General features: G+C 40.6%; 1 protein-coding gene across 5 annotated transcripts in view; it reads left to right on the top strand.

Annotated features, from left to right (window-relative positions):
* The window catches only part of DGKG (diacylglycerol kinase gamma), a 212,282-nt gene that overhangs the window by 190,473 nt on the left and 6,197 nt on the right, over nt 1-15,612 (top strand). For 4 of the 5 annotated variants that reach the window (XM_082693811.1, XM_082693807.1, XM_082693809.1 and 1 more), the window contains one exon: nt 8,653-10,959. In XM_082693811.1, coding sequence (XP_082549937.1) covers nt 8,653-8,751 — 99 coding nt within the window. In that variant the 3' untranslated portion in view covers nt 8,752-10,959. Of the gene's footprint in view, nt 1-8,652; nt 11,268-15,612 lie in introns of all 5 variants that reach the window. The other variant, XM_082693808.1, reaches the window with a different exon arrangement.

Raw genomic sequence — 15,612 nt, 5'->3', positions numbered from 1 at the left:
CGTGCACACTCCTGGTGTCTCTTCTTATAATAAGGATGCCAGCCCTCATGGTGTAGGGCCCCATCTTTCTGACTTTATCTGCCCTTACTTACCCCTTAAAGTTCCTGTGTCCAAATATAGGCGCAGTAGGGGTTAAAACTTCCATGTAGGAATTTGGGGGAAACATAATTCAGTGCATAACAGAAAGCCACCTTCAGCTCGCAATAGTGAAAACGAAAGAACCCTTTCTGAAACATTTTCCTGAAGACATACATCAGCTGGGAAGTAATTCTGAATGAAAGGCTTAATGACAGGACATTGTGACACAAAACAACTTTTGGTAAAAATTGAAACCAGTTAAATTAGAATGAAGGAATGCGGGAGGCATAGTAAAAAAATAATAATAATAAGTAAAATTTTTAAAAAATAAATAATTTTTAACAATTAAAAATAAGAGGGGATAGTAAAAATATAGTGAAATTTTTCATTGTCTGTCTTTACTTTGATAATGAAAAGCATAAACCAGAAGAAAATTTGAATAATTAGTGAAATAAAAAACAGGGTGCACACCTTTCAAATCTTGGAGGCTTTAAATTTCATGAACCCTAGGGGCGCCTGGGTGGCTCAGTGGGTTAAAGCCTCTCCCTTCAGCTCAGGTCATGATCTCAGGGTCCTGGGATCAAGCCCCGCATCGGGCTCTCTGCTCAGCAAGGAGCCCACTTCCTCCTCTCTCTCTGCCTGCCTCTCTGCCTACTTGTGATCTGTCTGTCAAATAAATAAATAAAATCTTTAAAAAAAAAAATTTCATGAACCCTATCAATGTCAAACCAGACAGAAAGCAAATCACAAGCAAACATTTTAATTTTTTCAAGTTTTCGTTTTAATTCCAGTTAGGTAACATACAATGTTATATTAGTTTCAGCTGTACAATATAGTGACCTGACAATTCCATACACCACCCCAACAATAACAAACAAACTTTAAATAAAAATGTTCAGGTAAGATGAAAGAGGTTAAGGCTAAATATATCAATAGTGACCCCCAAAATGTGCTAAAATTTCCTGTTAAAAGCACAGTACTCTCATATTGGGTTAAAAATTAAAATCCAATGATGTGTTTCTTGTAAGAGAAGCAAAAGGACATATATATCTTTTTATTTTATTTTTTTATCAAGCATAGAGAAATAAAAAGTAAAAAATGATATGATTAATTACATAAATTTTAGGCAAACTAACCTTCCAACATGCCAAAAGCATGGCGTGGAATAAGAAGGTCACTTTTCATTTGATAACAGGTACACTCATTTCTGAGATGTAGTAGTCAATAAAATTATAGGTGTGCAATAACAGAATCAAAATATATACTGGGAAAGACAGGATGAATATATATTCTGAGGGAAAAAAATAGATATAAAAGATGAAGTTGACATAGATACAAGTGTTGAGAGGCTTTAAAATATTTCTTTCTGCCTTTGAGGTCAAGAAGCAAAAATAAACAAAATCACAACATGGATAAGATAACTCTATAACCTATAAACAAATTAAATATCTCAGTTTTTTTTCAAGGATCCAGAGCGTATTTACTAAAATAGATCTTAAACTAGTTCACAAAGAAGAAAATCTATATAAAGCCAGAGGGGAAAATCATAAAGGTTATTTTATTTGATCATAAGGCAACAAACCCAGAAATTAATAGTAGAAGGTTAAATGAATAAACAAGCAGAATCCAATCACTTGGAGGTTTTTAAATCTCCTAAAGAATAGTAGATTCAAAGGGAGATCAAAACCACCATCACAGACTATTCCAAAAATAATAAAAATCAGAAGGTTCTCATTGAAAAACTGCAGAATATATCATGAACTGTATTTGGAAGTAAATTCAAAGTGTCATATACTTTCATCATTTAAAAAGGGGAAACAAGTAATGAATAATTGCAAAATTAGAAGAACAACATTAAAACAAACAGGAGAAGCAGAAGGAGGAAAATGGTAAGACTAAGAGAAGAAATTACATAATTAGGAAGCAGGAAAATCGAGAACCTGTTTTTTAAATATGTCAAATATTTAAAAGCCTAATTTTAAAAACAAAAAAATAAAGATCAGAGACCTTAAAATATAAAATATATATACTGTAATAAAATATAAGTATAAATGTGATGGTTTCATTTAATTATAAGACATATCTTGATTCTAATAAACTTGACCATCTCATGAAAATTCTAGGTAACTTCTAATGAAAGAGAAAATACCTTCAAGGAATTACATCCAAAATGATCTTAAAACAGATGGTGAACTGGTGAGTTCTTCCATACTATTGGGAAATAAATATTCATGTAAACGCTTCTGAATTATAAACAAAAAAAGGAAGCCACCTGATCCATTTCATGAAATTAGGACAGCTACAAAAACTGAAGAGAAATTATCATTTTTTAAAAGATTTGTTCATTTATCTTGGAGAGAGAAAGCATGAGCAGGGAGAGAGGGAGAGGAAGAGAGTCTCAAGCAGACTCCATGCTGAGCGTGGAGTCTAACCCAGGCCTTAGTTCACAACCCAGAAATCATGACCTGAGGCAAAATCAGGAGTCTGATGCTTAACTGGCTGAGCCAGCCAGGTGCTCCTATTTTTTTTTTTTTTTAAGATTTTATTTATTTATTTTGAGAGCAGGAAGATGGGCACAGGGAGAGAGAGAGAGAATCTCTAGCAGACTCCCCACTGAGTGTGGAGCCTGACACGGGATTCAACCTCATGACCTTCAGATCATGACCTGAGCAGAAACCAAGAATGAGACACTTAACTAATGGAGCCACGCTGGTACCCCCAAATTGTGATTTTTAAAGAAAAAAACTCTTAGGACACTAAAACCAGAAAAATACTCAAAATATCCCTCAAAATAAGAAAAAAAAAAGTATCCTAAGCAAATAATAAATATTTTATTTAATACTAAAACACTAGCAGAATTCTCATTAAAATCCTGGGCGAGACCTGTATGCTAATACCATTTGTAAGTTTTAGCCAATGCAATATAAACAACACAGAAAAAAAAATGTAGCCATTTGGAAAAGAGTCAAAACTGTCATTATTTGCAGATACTATGATTATGTATATAGAAAGCTAATGAAATCAACTGAAAACTCCAAAGATTAAATTATTTCAGTGAAACTCTATAGAAAGATAGACAGAAGTTAATAGCCTTTGTATATTTCAGGACTAACTAATCAGAAGAAGATAATAGAAAAAATTAAAGTATCATAATAGGAACAATCAAAACCAAAATATGAAGAAAAAATTTAAAAAATTTTTATGAAGAAAAAATTTAAACTAATAAGACTTAACCAATATTATATATATATATATATATATATATATATATATATATGAATTTTATAACATCCCATGTTTCTAAATAGGGATCTCAACCAAAAACCCAATGCAATTATTTTTTTAACTTGACAAAACAATGCAATAGTTAAGGTGTTTTATGAACGAGCTGTGAGGAAGGACTTACCACAAGGTATTAAAATAGAGAGCCATAATACTTGGCATGATATTGAATAGATAAATCAGTAGTACAGAAGAGAGCCCTAAGAAATCCTAGTATACATAAAGCCTATTAAAAAAGAAGAAAGAACACAAGTTAATTTGAAAAGAATAGGCTCTTTAATGTAGAGTGTCAAAGCAATTGCCAATTTGGGAAAATGTCATTATATACCGAAACCTCTTACCCCAAACTATACTCCAAAAACAAAATCAGAAATGAATTATTTAACAATTAATTAATTAAAAATTAGGACTACCGAGGAGGGAACATAGATGACTATAATCACACTGTGAGCTTGCACTTTCTGAGAAAAAGGTGACATATTTGACTGCTAGCACATTGAAGTCTACAAGTAAAGAATCAATGTAGAAATTGTAAAGGCCAAGGTCAAGATGTGTGCAACAGCTATCTCAGAGAACAGGTTCATTCCCACAGTGTCTAAAGAGCTCTTAGACACCAGGAGAAGAGGCAACAATGCAAGAGTGAGCAGACAGTTCACCGAAGTAATACCATGGACATCCAAAGCCATGAAATATTACTTAATATCTTAAGTTAAGGAAAAAGGGGGAAAGAATTTCAGATTGAAATTGTGAGAAAACCATGCCATGTTTCCCTTGTCAAAGTAGCATAATTTCTTTTCCTTTTTAAAATAATATTCATTGCCGTCGAGGTGTATAAGTGGTGAGATAAGTGTATAAACCAAAAGGGCACCTGGGTGGCTCAGTCGGGTGAGCCTCTGACTCTTGATTTCGGCTATGGTCGTGATCTCGGGTCCTGATTCCGGGGTCCCACCTGAGGCTCTGCGCTCAGCAGGAAGTCTGCTTGGGATTCTTTCCCTCTGCCCCTCCCACAACTCGCATGTGTTCGCGTACTTGCTCTCTCACTCTCTCTCTCAAATAAGTAAGTTTTTAAAAAAAAAAAAAAAAGGTACAACCAGAAAGCCATTCTGGATAACAGTGGGAGCCATATATCAAGAAGAACCTTACAAATATTAATATACGTTGATCCAGCTCATTTCCTTTGACCCTTAAAATTTTGTTCATTGTTCTTTTAGAAATTTATTTTAAATAAAATATAGGTTATCAGTGAAAAAAATGGCAGAAAAAAATCAACATTTAAGGAAAGGGTTAAGTAAGCTATGTGAGATTCAGCAAATAGAATAATTTTCTGTCATTGAAAGCCATGTTAATTAACATCTAATGGCATCAGAAACACTTATAAAAGAACACTAAATGAAAACAGATTATCTGAAAACAGATTAAGAAGCTGATTTCAAAGTATTAAAAACATATAAACATATAAATAAACCAAAAAATATATATAAATACCTAAAAGTTAACTGCAATTACCTCTAGGTGATTTTTTAAATTTTTCCATATTTCCCAAATTCTCAAAAAGGAGCATATGTTTTTTATACCTATAAATTTATGTATATCAGAAATGTATTATTAAGAAAACTTGCCTTGTGCTTACAGCACAGTCAGATGACCTTTCATGTTTTATCATCAGCTAGGCAGCATAATTTGAGGCTTATAATTAGGAATATTCCCCTGCAGTTAGGATCTCAAAGTGGAAAGGGATTCCGGTTATCTAGTCCAGTGAATCCCAAACTGAAGTGTGTGTCCAAATAACCTGAAAGGCTTTTAAAATACGGGTTGCTGGGTTTCTGATTCAGTAATTCTGGATGCATGAGAATCTGCCTTTCTGACAAGTTCCCAAGAGATGCTGATTCTGTTGGTGTAGGGACCATACCTGGAGAACAGATAATCTAGTCAAATTCCCTGACTTATCAATAAATCCCAGATTTCTCCTCCACCACTGGCAAACCCAACTGTCCAGCTATATCTAAAAGCCTCTGGTGGCAAGAAATCGTCTCATGAAGCAGGGCATCCATCCAAAGAACTTAGACAGCAAAGACCTAAAAAGATGTTACAAGTGCTCTCCCATCTCCCCGAGGCTTGCTTTAAGCAGGAGTGTTTCCCAAATGACTTGGGAAGGGTCCACGCTTACAGTTACTGGCCATTTTGCGGGACATCATCTGAGTCATCTGCCCAGAGGGGGCAACGTTCAGGAAGGAGTCCCTCAGTTTATTGCTTCTCTTGGAGTAATAAAAATGTGTTGATTTGCCGGAAATGGCCCCCAAAACAAACTCAACACTCAGCACTAGTAAAATTTTAAAATGCACTCCATTCTAAAAGGGAAATTACATGCTGCAGTGGTTTTGTGAATTTTGAGCTATCACACAAGAGCCTATGAGGGTTCTCTCCCTCATAGAGCAGAGAACTAAGAAAATGAGGCTGCTATTCTCAGTGCTTGTTCCAGAATGTTGTAAATCTCTTGAAAGGTCTTTAAGAAAATCATCAAGACCTCAGTTAATTGCCTGACAAGCCCAATTAGCAGAGAAATTTGGGGTGTAATTACGAAGATATGGGATGTTGTCTTTCCATTGGGGGTTAAAAAGGTTAGCTCCACCATGTCCAATTACCTCCTCCAGTGGGCTCTGAACTAGTTAACCCACTAGTTAGCCTCTCCCAAATGGGAGAGAAGGGGATAAAAGACTGACATCTCTTTGACTCAAAAATATAATCTACGTCTTACCTTCAGTTACCTATGGCACTGGACTCCATAGACCACATCAAAAGCTCATGTTAGCCAGCATCTCCAAACTCCTACCCCATCCCATCAAGACCTTTGTCAAAACTGCTGAAATACCAAATGGGAGATCTGAATTTCACTTCCTCCTCTTTGCCCTGGAGGTGCTAACAAGCAAATAAATTGCTCAGCTAGAGAAAGAAAAAGGAGAAGTAAGGGTCTTCCATCATCCAAAAAAAAAAAAAAAAAAATGGGCTCTATCAGCGGGAAATATAGGCAATATATCAGCTGTCCCTATCTGTCCCAAACATAGCCATCTCGACTGCCAGGACATCCTCTCTCTCTCCTGGGTTGTGCTCATCCGTCAGTACTTCCACCGCCTGCCTGTGCTGTCAAAAGGTTGTGCGCTGGTTCAGGGAGTAGTGTCGTGAAGAAGATGAAGTCTTTCCTCACAGCGGCTCTGGTGCCCAGGAATGAGAAAAGGCTCACCACAACACAAGGACATGTGCCACAAGTCACTCTGGTCAATTAGTGCTCAATCACATGACACAGACAAGCTCCATCAGAGTCCCTTGTCTATGCCTCACTTCTGTGAATTCTGAAATAAACATAATGCCCATCATAAGGCCCATAACACAAAGTGGTACGTGATATATTCTTGGTTTGCTCTTCTGGGGACTGCCACAAAATGGAAAGATGTCCTCCCCTTCTGGAGGTCCTGGGTGGTGAAAACCAACATGAAGAGCCATTTGCAGCTTCCATCACCCAAGTTATTCTAATTCTCCACAATGTCTTTTGGTTTATCCTTGTCTTTCCATATCCTGAGGACTTCTAAATTTAAACCTGGCTCGCTGTAGTACCCTTTTAGCCAGAGTCTCCCCCACTCCAACTTACCCTGACAAGAGCTGTGGAATAATTTCCCTGGAACTCTTTTCTTCATCATGTTTTTATTCTCCAACTTAAAAGTTATCATGGCTCCCCATTACCTCATATTAAACCCGGCCTCTGCCATCTCCCCTTGAAAATCCTAGACTAACCACCCCACCTGCATCCCTGACCCCATCTCTCATCCTTTGCCCTGCACCCAACCAGTTCATCCGTGGCCCTTCCACCTGGTGCCTTCCCTTTCGATCTTCACCAGTACATCTCCTTCCTTTCCTTTTAGCTCTTAAAACTCTTTCTCAGTTGCTCCATTCAGACTCTTCTCCTTCCTTACCTAACTTCTTTTTGACCCCACTTGGTCTATCCCTATATTAATTCAAACTTGTGGATGGGTCTCTCTCTTCAAGAGTTCCTCTTTAGTTCTCTGTGGCCACACTGTCATTTCCAATGACATAGAAACCATGAGAATGAGCTCATAGATGGCTTCTCTTAACATACATCTTTCTCCTTCACCTCCAGTGTAAGATAACAATTACTCAACTAACCATTATATTCCATTTCACAATTCACAGCAGGCTTTCATGGACAGCTTCCCATTGGATCTTCACAACAACTTTGTGAGGAAAACAGGACAGATGTTACTACCCTCATCTTACAGTTCAGTAAGCATGGCTTTGAAGGTTAAATGATTCGTCCAGAGTCTCACAGCAAAGAAACAGGAGATCAGGGGCCCAAACCCAGTTCCTTGAATCCTAAGTGCCTGTTGTTCCCACATCATCTTCCTACTCTGGACATGTGTCACACTTGATAAATGCTGATGGACTGATAATGCAGATTAGTAATGTGCAGTGTCATCAGGCCACATTCAAATAGGGATTTAGCGTTCTGAAGCCATGCCCTGAGGATAAGTTTGGGAAGAAAAGACCAAAATGAGGATTCACCAGTGTCTTTCACTTCCAACTGACTTAAAGTCTGCAGGAGAAAAAAAACAAAAAACAAAAAAAACCTCGTAAAACCTAAAATAAAAAGAAGAAGAAGAAGAAGCTTTTAAAAAGAAAGTTGGTTTTTTTCCTGGAAAGCTAAGAAAAGAGGAAACAACTAAGGGACTCACTTGAAACTTTCCACATGATGTGGCTTGGGTCAGATGTCAGACTAAAGCCTCTAAGGTTGACTTGAAGTTGACTGGCTAATATCTGTGCACCGCCTGGAGCAGTGGAAGTGAGGAGTCTAAGAGCTGGACTGTAGCTGTTCTGTCCTCTCTGTGGGACCTTAGGCTAATCCAAGGCTCATTAGAGCCTTGGGCCTCCATTCCTTTATCTGTCCTGCAGAGAGGTTGAATGAGATGGTCCCTGAGATCTCCTCCGGCTGTGACATTTTGAGAATCTATGAATAGCAAGGACACAAGACAGGTGCGAGCTGATCACCACGTGGGCAGCTCACACCTGTCTCTCCCCAGTGTTTCCGCCCCTCACTTCCAGCAGTGCCAAACTCCAGGCCCAGTGAGGGTCCAGTTGCCAATTTTGAAGCTGTTCAAGGACAGTCGTCCTTCTGCATGGGGCTTGTTCCAACCCAAAGCTGGCCTGCCTTCCATCCTCTGCAACTCCCTCGTAAGTTACTGGGATTTGCATGCCACTAATTCATTTATGCCTCTTTGCTTTTAGATTAAAATTACTCACAAGAATCAAGCGCCTATGATGATGGGCCCTCCCCAGAAGAGCAGCTTCTTTTCACTGAGGAGGAAGAGCCGTTCAAAAGACTAAACAATACGCCAAATGCCAGTTAAACCAAGAGAGAAAACAAGAGACTGTAACACACACACACACACACACACACACACACAGACACACACGCACACAGGCACACTCATCTCTAACCAGTGGAAGCAAAGCCACCCATCAGGAAGAAATCTTCATCTTGCCCTACATTCTCTCTGCTTCAACAATGGACACACCCCAACAGATCCAGCACCAACAGAAAATTCTGAATGGACTTAGGGCCCACCAGGGTGTGGTTGGCTCATACGGCAACCTCCACATTCCCAGAAGGCCATGAGTGGGACTTTCTGAGACTGAAGGAGAAATCCCCCCTTTCTTCCCACCAGTCCTGCAAGTTCCCTCATGGACGCTCGCAAGAAGCAGGCTGCAGGTTTCTTGCCTATGTTGAGATCGGATGCGGCCAAGGAAAAGAGCTCCCATTCCAGAGAATTTACACAAAGGTCCCTCTGTACAGGGACAGACGGCCTCCAGCTCTCAGAGCACAACCCTTGGCAGGGCTCAGCAAGCTCACGTTGGTTTCTTAGTCGTCCTTCAAGCGGCAACTTCTCCCTGAACTTGCTGAGGAGGCAGAAAGGCTGTGGAAAGCTGTGTTTCCATTCTTGGTTCTCCACGCTGTCAGTGGGCACTTGTTATTTTCCCAAAGCTTTCTCCTGGTGGCTGTGTGTTTGTTTAGAGACGGCTCCAAGAGCCCCCAGAGCTGCCTTCACAGCACACCTTAGATGTGGTATTTATTTTCTTAGTTCTGTGAACACCTGGGAGGGAAAGCAGAGAAACTGGGATTTATTTTTCAAATTGGTGTCATAATATTGTGTAAAAAGGGAAGGAAAAAAAAAAAAAAAAACCACCCCCAGTTTCTTTCTTTTTCAAGCCAAAACGTGTTTCCTGTTTGAGTTCCAAGCCCTGGTGGCAGACTATTCCTGAAGGCAGAGAAGAGGATAAGGAAGGGCCTTTTGCTCAGAAGACCAGGAGACAACCCATCAGGTGGTTCCCACCTGCCTCTTTGGACCTATGACTCCCAGAGCCTGGCCTGAGAGCCCTTCTGATGGTCTTATGTGTGTACATATATGTAGCATATATATATATACACATATATATTTATTTAATGATGGACTTTTCCTGATTGGGGGGAAAAAATCTGTAGACTAGGAACAGAAAGTGGGAAAGAAAAAGAAGGTTTTTACTCCCCCATTCCACCATTTCATTGTTAAGACACATTTCCCCATGGCGATCATGAGACTTAAGGGAAATGAAAGTAGCTTCTTATCGTAAAGAGACTGAGAATTCCTATTCTGGATTCTCAAAACAGCCATGAAAGATATGCTGGACAGAATTTACTCTCCCACTTGCCAGAGATAGCAAGTCTCAGGAAAGTTAAGAGACTTGTCCGTGGTATCTTAACTAATGTGGTTTGGGAGTAGGTGCCACTGAGAGGATATTTATTAGAGAAAAGAACCCACACATCTTAGAATAGGGTCATTTCTGGTCACAGAGAAATTATTCCATCTGAATGCAGGTTTCCAGGGAAGAGTGAATGTGTAGACAGGCCCACACAAGGAAATGAGTGCCGTATGATGCTTCCCAGAGATGCTCTCTGGCCTGAACTGGTAAGAAGTTGGTCTGGGTTGAAGGCACTAGACAGATCATGAGATTAAATTCTCCACATGTCAACTCATCGTGGTCGTGATAGCCTCTTAGTCTGGAAATGCCTCTGGCTGTAGGGATGACCTCAGTTGGAGGCGCGCAAGAAGGACCAAGGTACCTTCTGCAAGGTGCTACCAGCCAGTTCCCAGAGGGGTCCCAGCAGTGCTCAGTGGGCTTCATGCAGTTGGTGCCAGCATTGCCTTCCTTTCCCCGAGGGCAAGTCTGTGTAGAGCATTTGCCTTGGCACCTTTGCTCCATTGGACCTCCATCCCCGAGATGTCTTCAGAGGATACGTGGGCCCACTCGACATCACTCCACTGAACTCTCTCTAATCTCCTTGCACTGAGTCAGGAGCTTCGCACAAGGAAGGGAAACTAAGATCGTGTGTACACACGGATCCTAACTCTGAAGGAAGCAATCATTTAGGACCACCCTGCTGGATGCAACAGCGCGAAATAGTGGGTGAGGGGACAACCAGGCCACCTGAAGAATGTCTTGAATGATGGGATCCTTGGTGACGGGACGGACCAGCATGCTCCAGAATAACAACAGGTACTATCTTGGAAGCCACTTGACTTTGAAACACAGGCAGATTCGGATTTGAGGTCACTGATTCGGAGATATTTGCAGCAGTTTTTTGTGTGTTTCGACCTTGATCCCCCAAGATTGAGGCTGTTGACATGTGGCACTGTGGACAGGTGAAACTGAGTCTCAGAGATTCACAAGTCAGAGTGGCCCCTGCCTGTTCTAGTCTGGTGCCCAGGACTTGGAGTGTTGCCTGAGAGACATGTCCCAAGGCCCCCCTAGAGCCACAGAGTATAACAAGGCAGTGGAATAGTACTTCCAGTTTGGTAACCTCGGTAAGTCTAGTGTTGTTGTTTAGTGTGCTATCGCAACTCACCCCTTAACTACTGTGACCGTGGTTTCACCACAGTGGGCTTCCCAGCAATCTCAGAGGTTGGTGGAGAAGGTATTAATATCCCGAAGTTAATAATGAGACAGTGAAGCTTAATGAGGGTTCAGTGACTTCTCAAAGTCACACAGTTAGGAAATCAGGGCAGAATCCAGTCCCTTATTCTTCATCCTGTTCTGATTGTAACCATGCCACAGACTTGTTCCCACCCACCCCCACGGCTCTACCCCACCAGCAATAAAAATAATGAAACAGAAAGTCTTCAATACATTGTGTTGCCCCTGGACTATTCAGCTGAGAGTTGCATCTCATTATGGCTTGGTCTTTGTGGATTTCCTCCAGTGAGTTGAGAATGGAGATAGGCTTAGTAGAATGATTATATTTCAGGTCAGAGACCAGCTCCTCTCAAGATAGTTCTTTCCACAGATGGAAAAGATATGTTAAAATTGCCAAATAAATTAGGAAATACTTGGCAGAATCTGGAAGAGCCTCCAGACTGGCGTTACATAACATGCATATACATTATACATATGCACATTATATAAGGTGACATAGTACTTAATGTGCTGTATATATTATGCAAATTACATATTTGTGAGTAATCATGATAAATATAGAGACCCACTAATCACTTTTTTACACATACTCAGTGACAGATTAGGAAGTTACTTTGCCAGAGAGTCTTAAAACTTACTCTCTCCTGCTGCTTTGGTTCCAATTCCTGACAAAAATAATTGCATCAACTTCTCCCATCTCTAGCCCCCTCTCCTCTTGGCCAAAATCCTCAGTTACCTCCTGTCCCAGCTAGGTTGTACCTTCCGTGGAACACACCACAATTGTGTTCATAAAAATAGAATCATGGGGTTGGGAAGGATCTAGACTTTCAGATTTCCCTACGTCCCAGGCCTGCACCTTAATATCCCTAGTCAAGTGGGTGCCTCATGTTAATATCAAGGGGAGAGGGAAGGGAGGAAGAGTCTACCAACACTCCAAGGAAAGAAACTTCATAGTGTTCCTTGGCCACCAGTTTCCAGGATTCAACAATAACCAATCAGGAAGTTATTTCAAATGTCTAAGTCTCCACAGCATATCTGAGACCATAACTTCCTAAGACATGTTTCACAAAATGCTAGTAGCTATAAAATGTTCCATGAAAACAGAGCTATTTGATCAAGTACTAGCTCCCTTTCTAGGAGAGACATAGAAAGGCTCAACTCTAAGAATTCACAGTAAAGAATTATAGGGTCCTTTATTTGTTTTCCAACATCTATAGAATAGAAATACTACTTTATGCCCACCACTTCTTCTTTTTGTTCTCAGTAAAGACAGGGACACACAAGTAACCATCCTTAGCAATAATGTTCCAAAAAGAACTTCTCTAGGACAAGGAGTCTCCAGTCTTAAGACACTCTTTAGTTTCTTCTAATTGACTGTTGAAATATTTTTATTTTTCCCCTCTACATGCCTTAAAGCAATAATTAAGGATCTGAACTCTTTGCCCCCTGGGGGTTAGTGGGTGGGAAAGGAGGGATTGGGGACACATCATAGCTGCCGGAGGTCAGACTTCATCTGTGTAGCTCCAAAGAACAGAACCAGGTCTAAACAGCACAGTTCTAGAGAGGTTGATTTGAATTCAATGTAATGCCTGCTTTTTGAACTGGCCAAATAGGGAAGGGGTTGCCTTCCAGGGGAGTGAACAGTTTACTCGCTCTTACAGAAAGGGTCTTGACCTTGTTGGGTGGGGAACAAGCAATGATCAATCTACCTTGTTCAACAAGCTATTGAAACTGTTTTTGTCAGCAATAATGTTAAATCAATATCTGTTACTTCCTTTTGAAAGGGTTACCTCAGTATCCCCTGTTTTCTGAAAGAATGAAAATGACTCCCAGAGACATTTCTGGATCAGTGGGTACTAACCAGATAATCCACACCTAATACATGGCAGGGTTGACTAGAATCATTGACATCCTCCACAGACAGCTAGTGGTGGTGATGTCCCCTCAATAGCTTAGAGAGTTAAAGGAATGAGGTTGAGTATTTAGACAAAAAAAGGTCCTGCCTTTCTATTGGGGTCCATATTGTCAGTGTGGAACTCTTCTAGTCACAAATATCAGACCTGCATCTGGTTTGCAATAACAAGGAAAAAGAAACCATCCTACATCTCAAATAACAGTCAAGTTTTAGATAAAACAAGAGAGCAGAATTGTATAGAATTTCACATGGAGCCATTGTTTGTAGCTCACCTTGATGTCCCATCATGCTGGAGTATGTCTTTCAACTTTGTGCTACAGAGAGAAAACAGGAAAAGGATACAGGAAAGGGAATTCCCATTTATTGCTTACTGGATACAAGGCACCATGTCAAGGTCTTTTAGGTCTTTTCATGTGCTGTCCCATTTAATCCTCAGAACAGCCTATGATATGGGCATTGTACTTATTTCACAGATAAAGGAATTAGTGCATTGAAAGGTGAAGTACCTTGTCCAAGGTCAAAAAGATAGTAAGTAGTAACAGCTAAGACTTGACATGGATTTGTCTCACCAAAAATGAATGCTTTTACTACTATACTTCAGTGCTTTTAACATTCTTGTCCGTTCCCAACCCTACTATCATTCTGGGTGAGGTTACATGGCGCTAGCAAATTGATCTATCAGGTCTACCTCTGTATAGCCATCTAACCACGTTCCTTCTAAAGAACTTCCAGTGCTTGTTCATATTTAAACTCAACAGCCTCCATGGACAGCTGGAACCCCAAACCTCAACTTTGCAATCAGATTGGCAGCAAAAACTTAATCTTCAATGTTTCAAATTCTAGTGGAATGGGAACGTCTCCCAGGGCTCCCTAATAGATTTTCTGTTCAGTTCCGTGGGTGGGAGAGCAGCAAGCAGCCTTCTCAGACATAAATGCCATGGTCAACGGTGACTGGCCTACACAGGGAAGGAGGGCTGGTGTTGTTGAAGGGAGCCTCCAGCAAGAAGGCTCTGCATGTGCTCCTCATTAGTGATAGGCGTGGGCTGGGCCATCTGTATTCCGCAGGAGAACAGAATGGCAGGCTGCCTTTCAGATGCCAAGAGAAGCTATCTAATGGGAAGATCCAGAGAGCTCAAAAAGCAGACAGGCCTCTTTCCTCATGGGGATCTCTGTGGGAAACCAGGGACACAGAGAACCAAGGGGTTTGGGAAATTAACGGCTTAACCTGCTGGGCATCCACACTGGCCACCACTTCATTCTTCATGCCTGTGGTGCAGAATGGCAAGCTGAGCCCTGCGGCCTCATCGGCTCGCTCAGCTCCCTTAAATGGAGCCCACGTATCCTGAGATCTGTGGCTGCAGTGACAGGTGCATTACAGCAAGCCACCAGAGTTTGCAGGGAAGCCCTCAAGTCTCCCAAGGACCAGGAAGCCCTGCAGCTAAGAGAGACCATATGATTGGATGCTCAGCACAGATTCTAGAGAAATAATCAGAAAATATGAGGACAACTCTAAATGCTCCAAATGAGGAAAACGCAAGTTGGAAGCAAAGAAGAGAACATATAACCCAGTACCAAGCATGTAGTAGGTAATGAGTAAATATTTCTTAAATGAATGAATAGCTAAACTGGGTATCTGCCCCTCTATCCTGGAATGGGTAGGGGAAGGGGAGGTAGAGGCGATGAAAGCTTTTTAACTAACAACTCGGGAACTTGAAACCACAGGATGTAGAGGGAGCTCATGGGGGCCTCTAACTACCCAGACATCTGTTGAGTGATGGACACAGCTAAATATGGATCATCAAAGGGCTTTCTAGGTCACATGGAGGGCAGTTGCATGATTCAGAAAAAAATGAAATTCAACTTGGACAGAAAGATAGAAATATTTGCAATCTACTTCTTAGCCATCGGGTCAGAATGGACAAAGACTAAAAAGGCAGCAAAAGTGTAGTTACAACACAGTAAGAGATCGGCATAATAAGGTACAGATTCAAGAGATGAAAAGACAACTGGAGAACGGTTTTTTATTTTATTTTATTTTTTAGATTTATTTGGGCAAGGGAACTGAGCACTATAGTTCAAAAATGAAAGAAAGGACCGACAGATCTTTTTTTTTTTTTTTTCTTAAGGCAGCTTAAAGTTGAGTTAATTGGAAGATGGACATGTCCAGGCATTAATGAAATTGCTAGTAAATAACTGTCATTTATTGTGTGGTCCCAAACCTATTACTTTGATGACCACTGTTAAATATCACAGGCACTCTAATGAAGTTGGTGGCCTATGGTTCCCTACTTAACAGACGAGGAAACTGAGGAACAGAGCAA

This window comes from Mustela nivalis, assembly GCF_964662115.1.
Source record: "Mustela nivalis genome assembly, chromosome: 1".
Classification (NCBI taxonomy): Eukaryota; Metazoa; Chordata; class Mammalia; order Carnivora; family Mustelidae; genus Mustela; species Mustela nivalis.
This window is presented reverse-complemented; position numbering and strand designations above follow the sequence as displayed.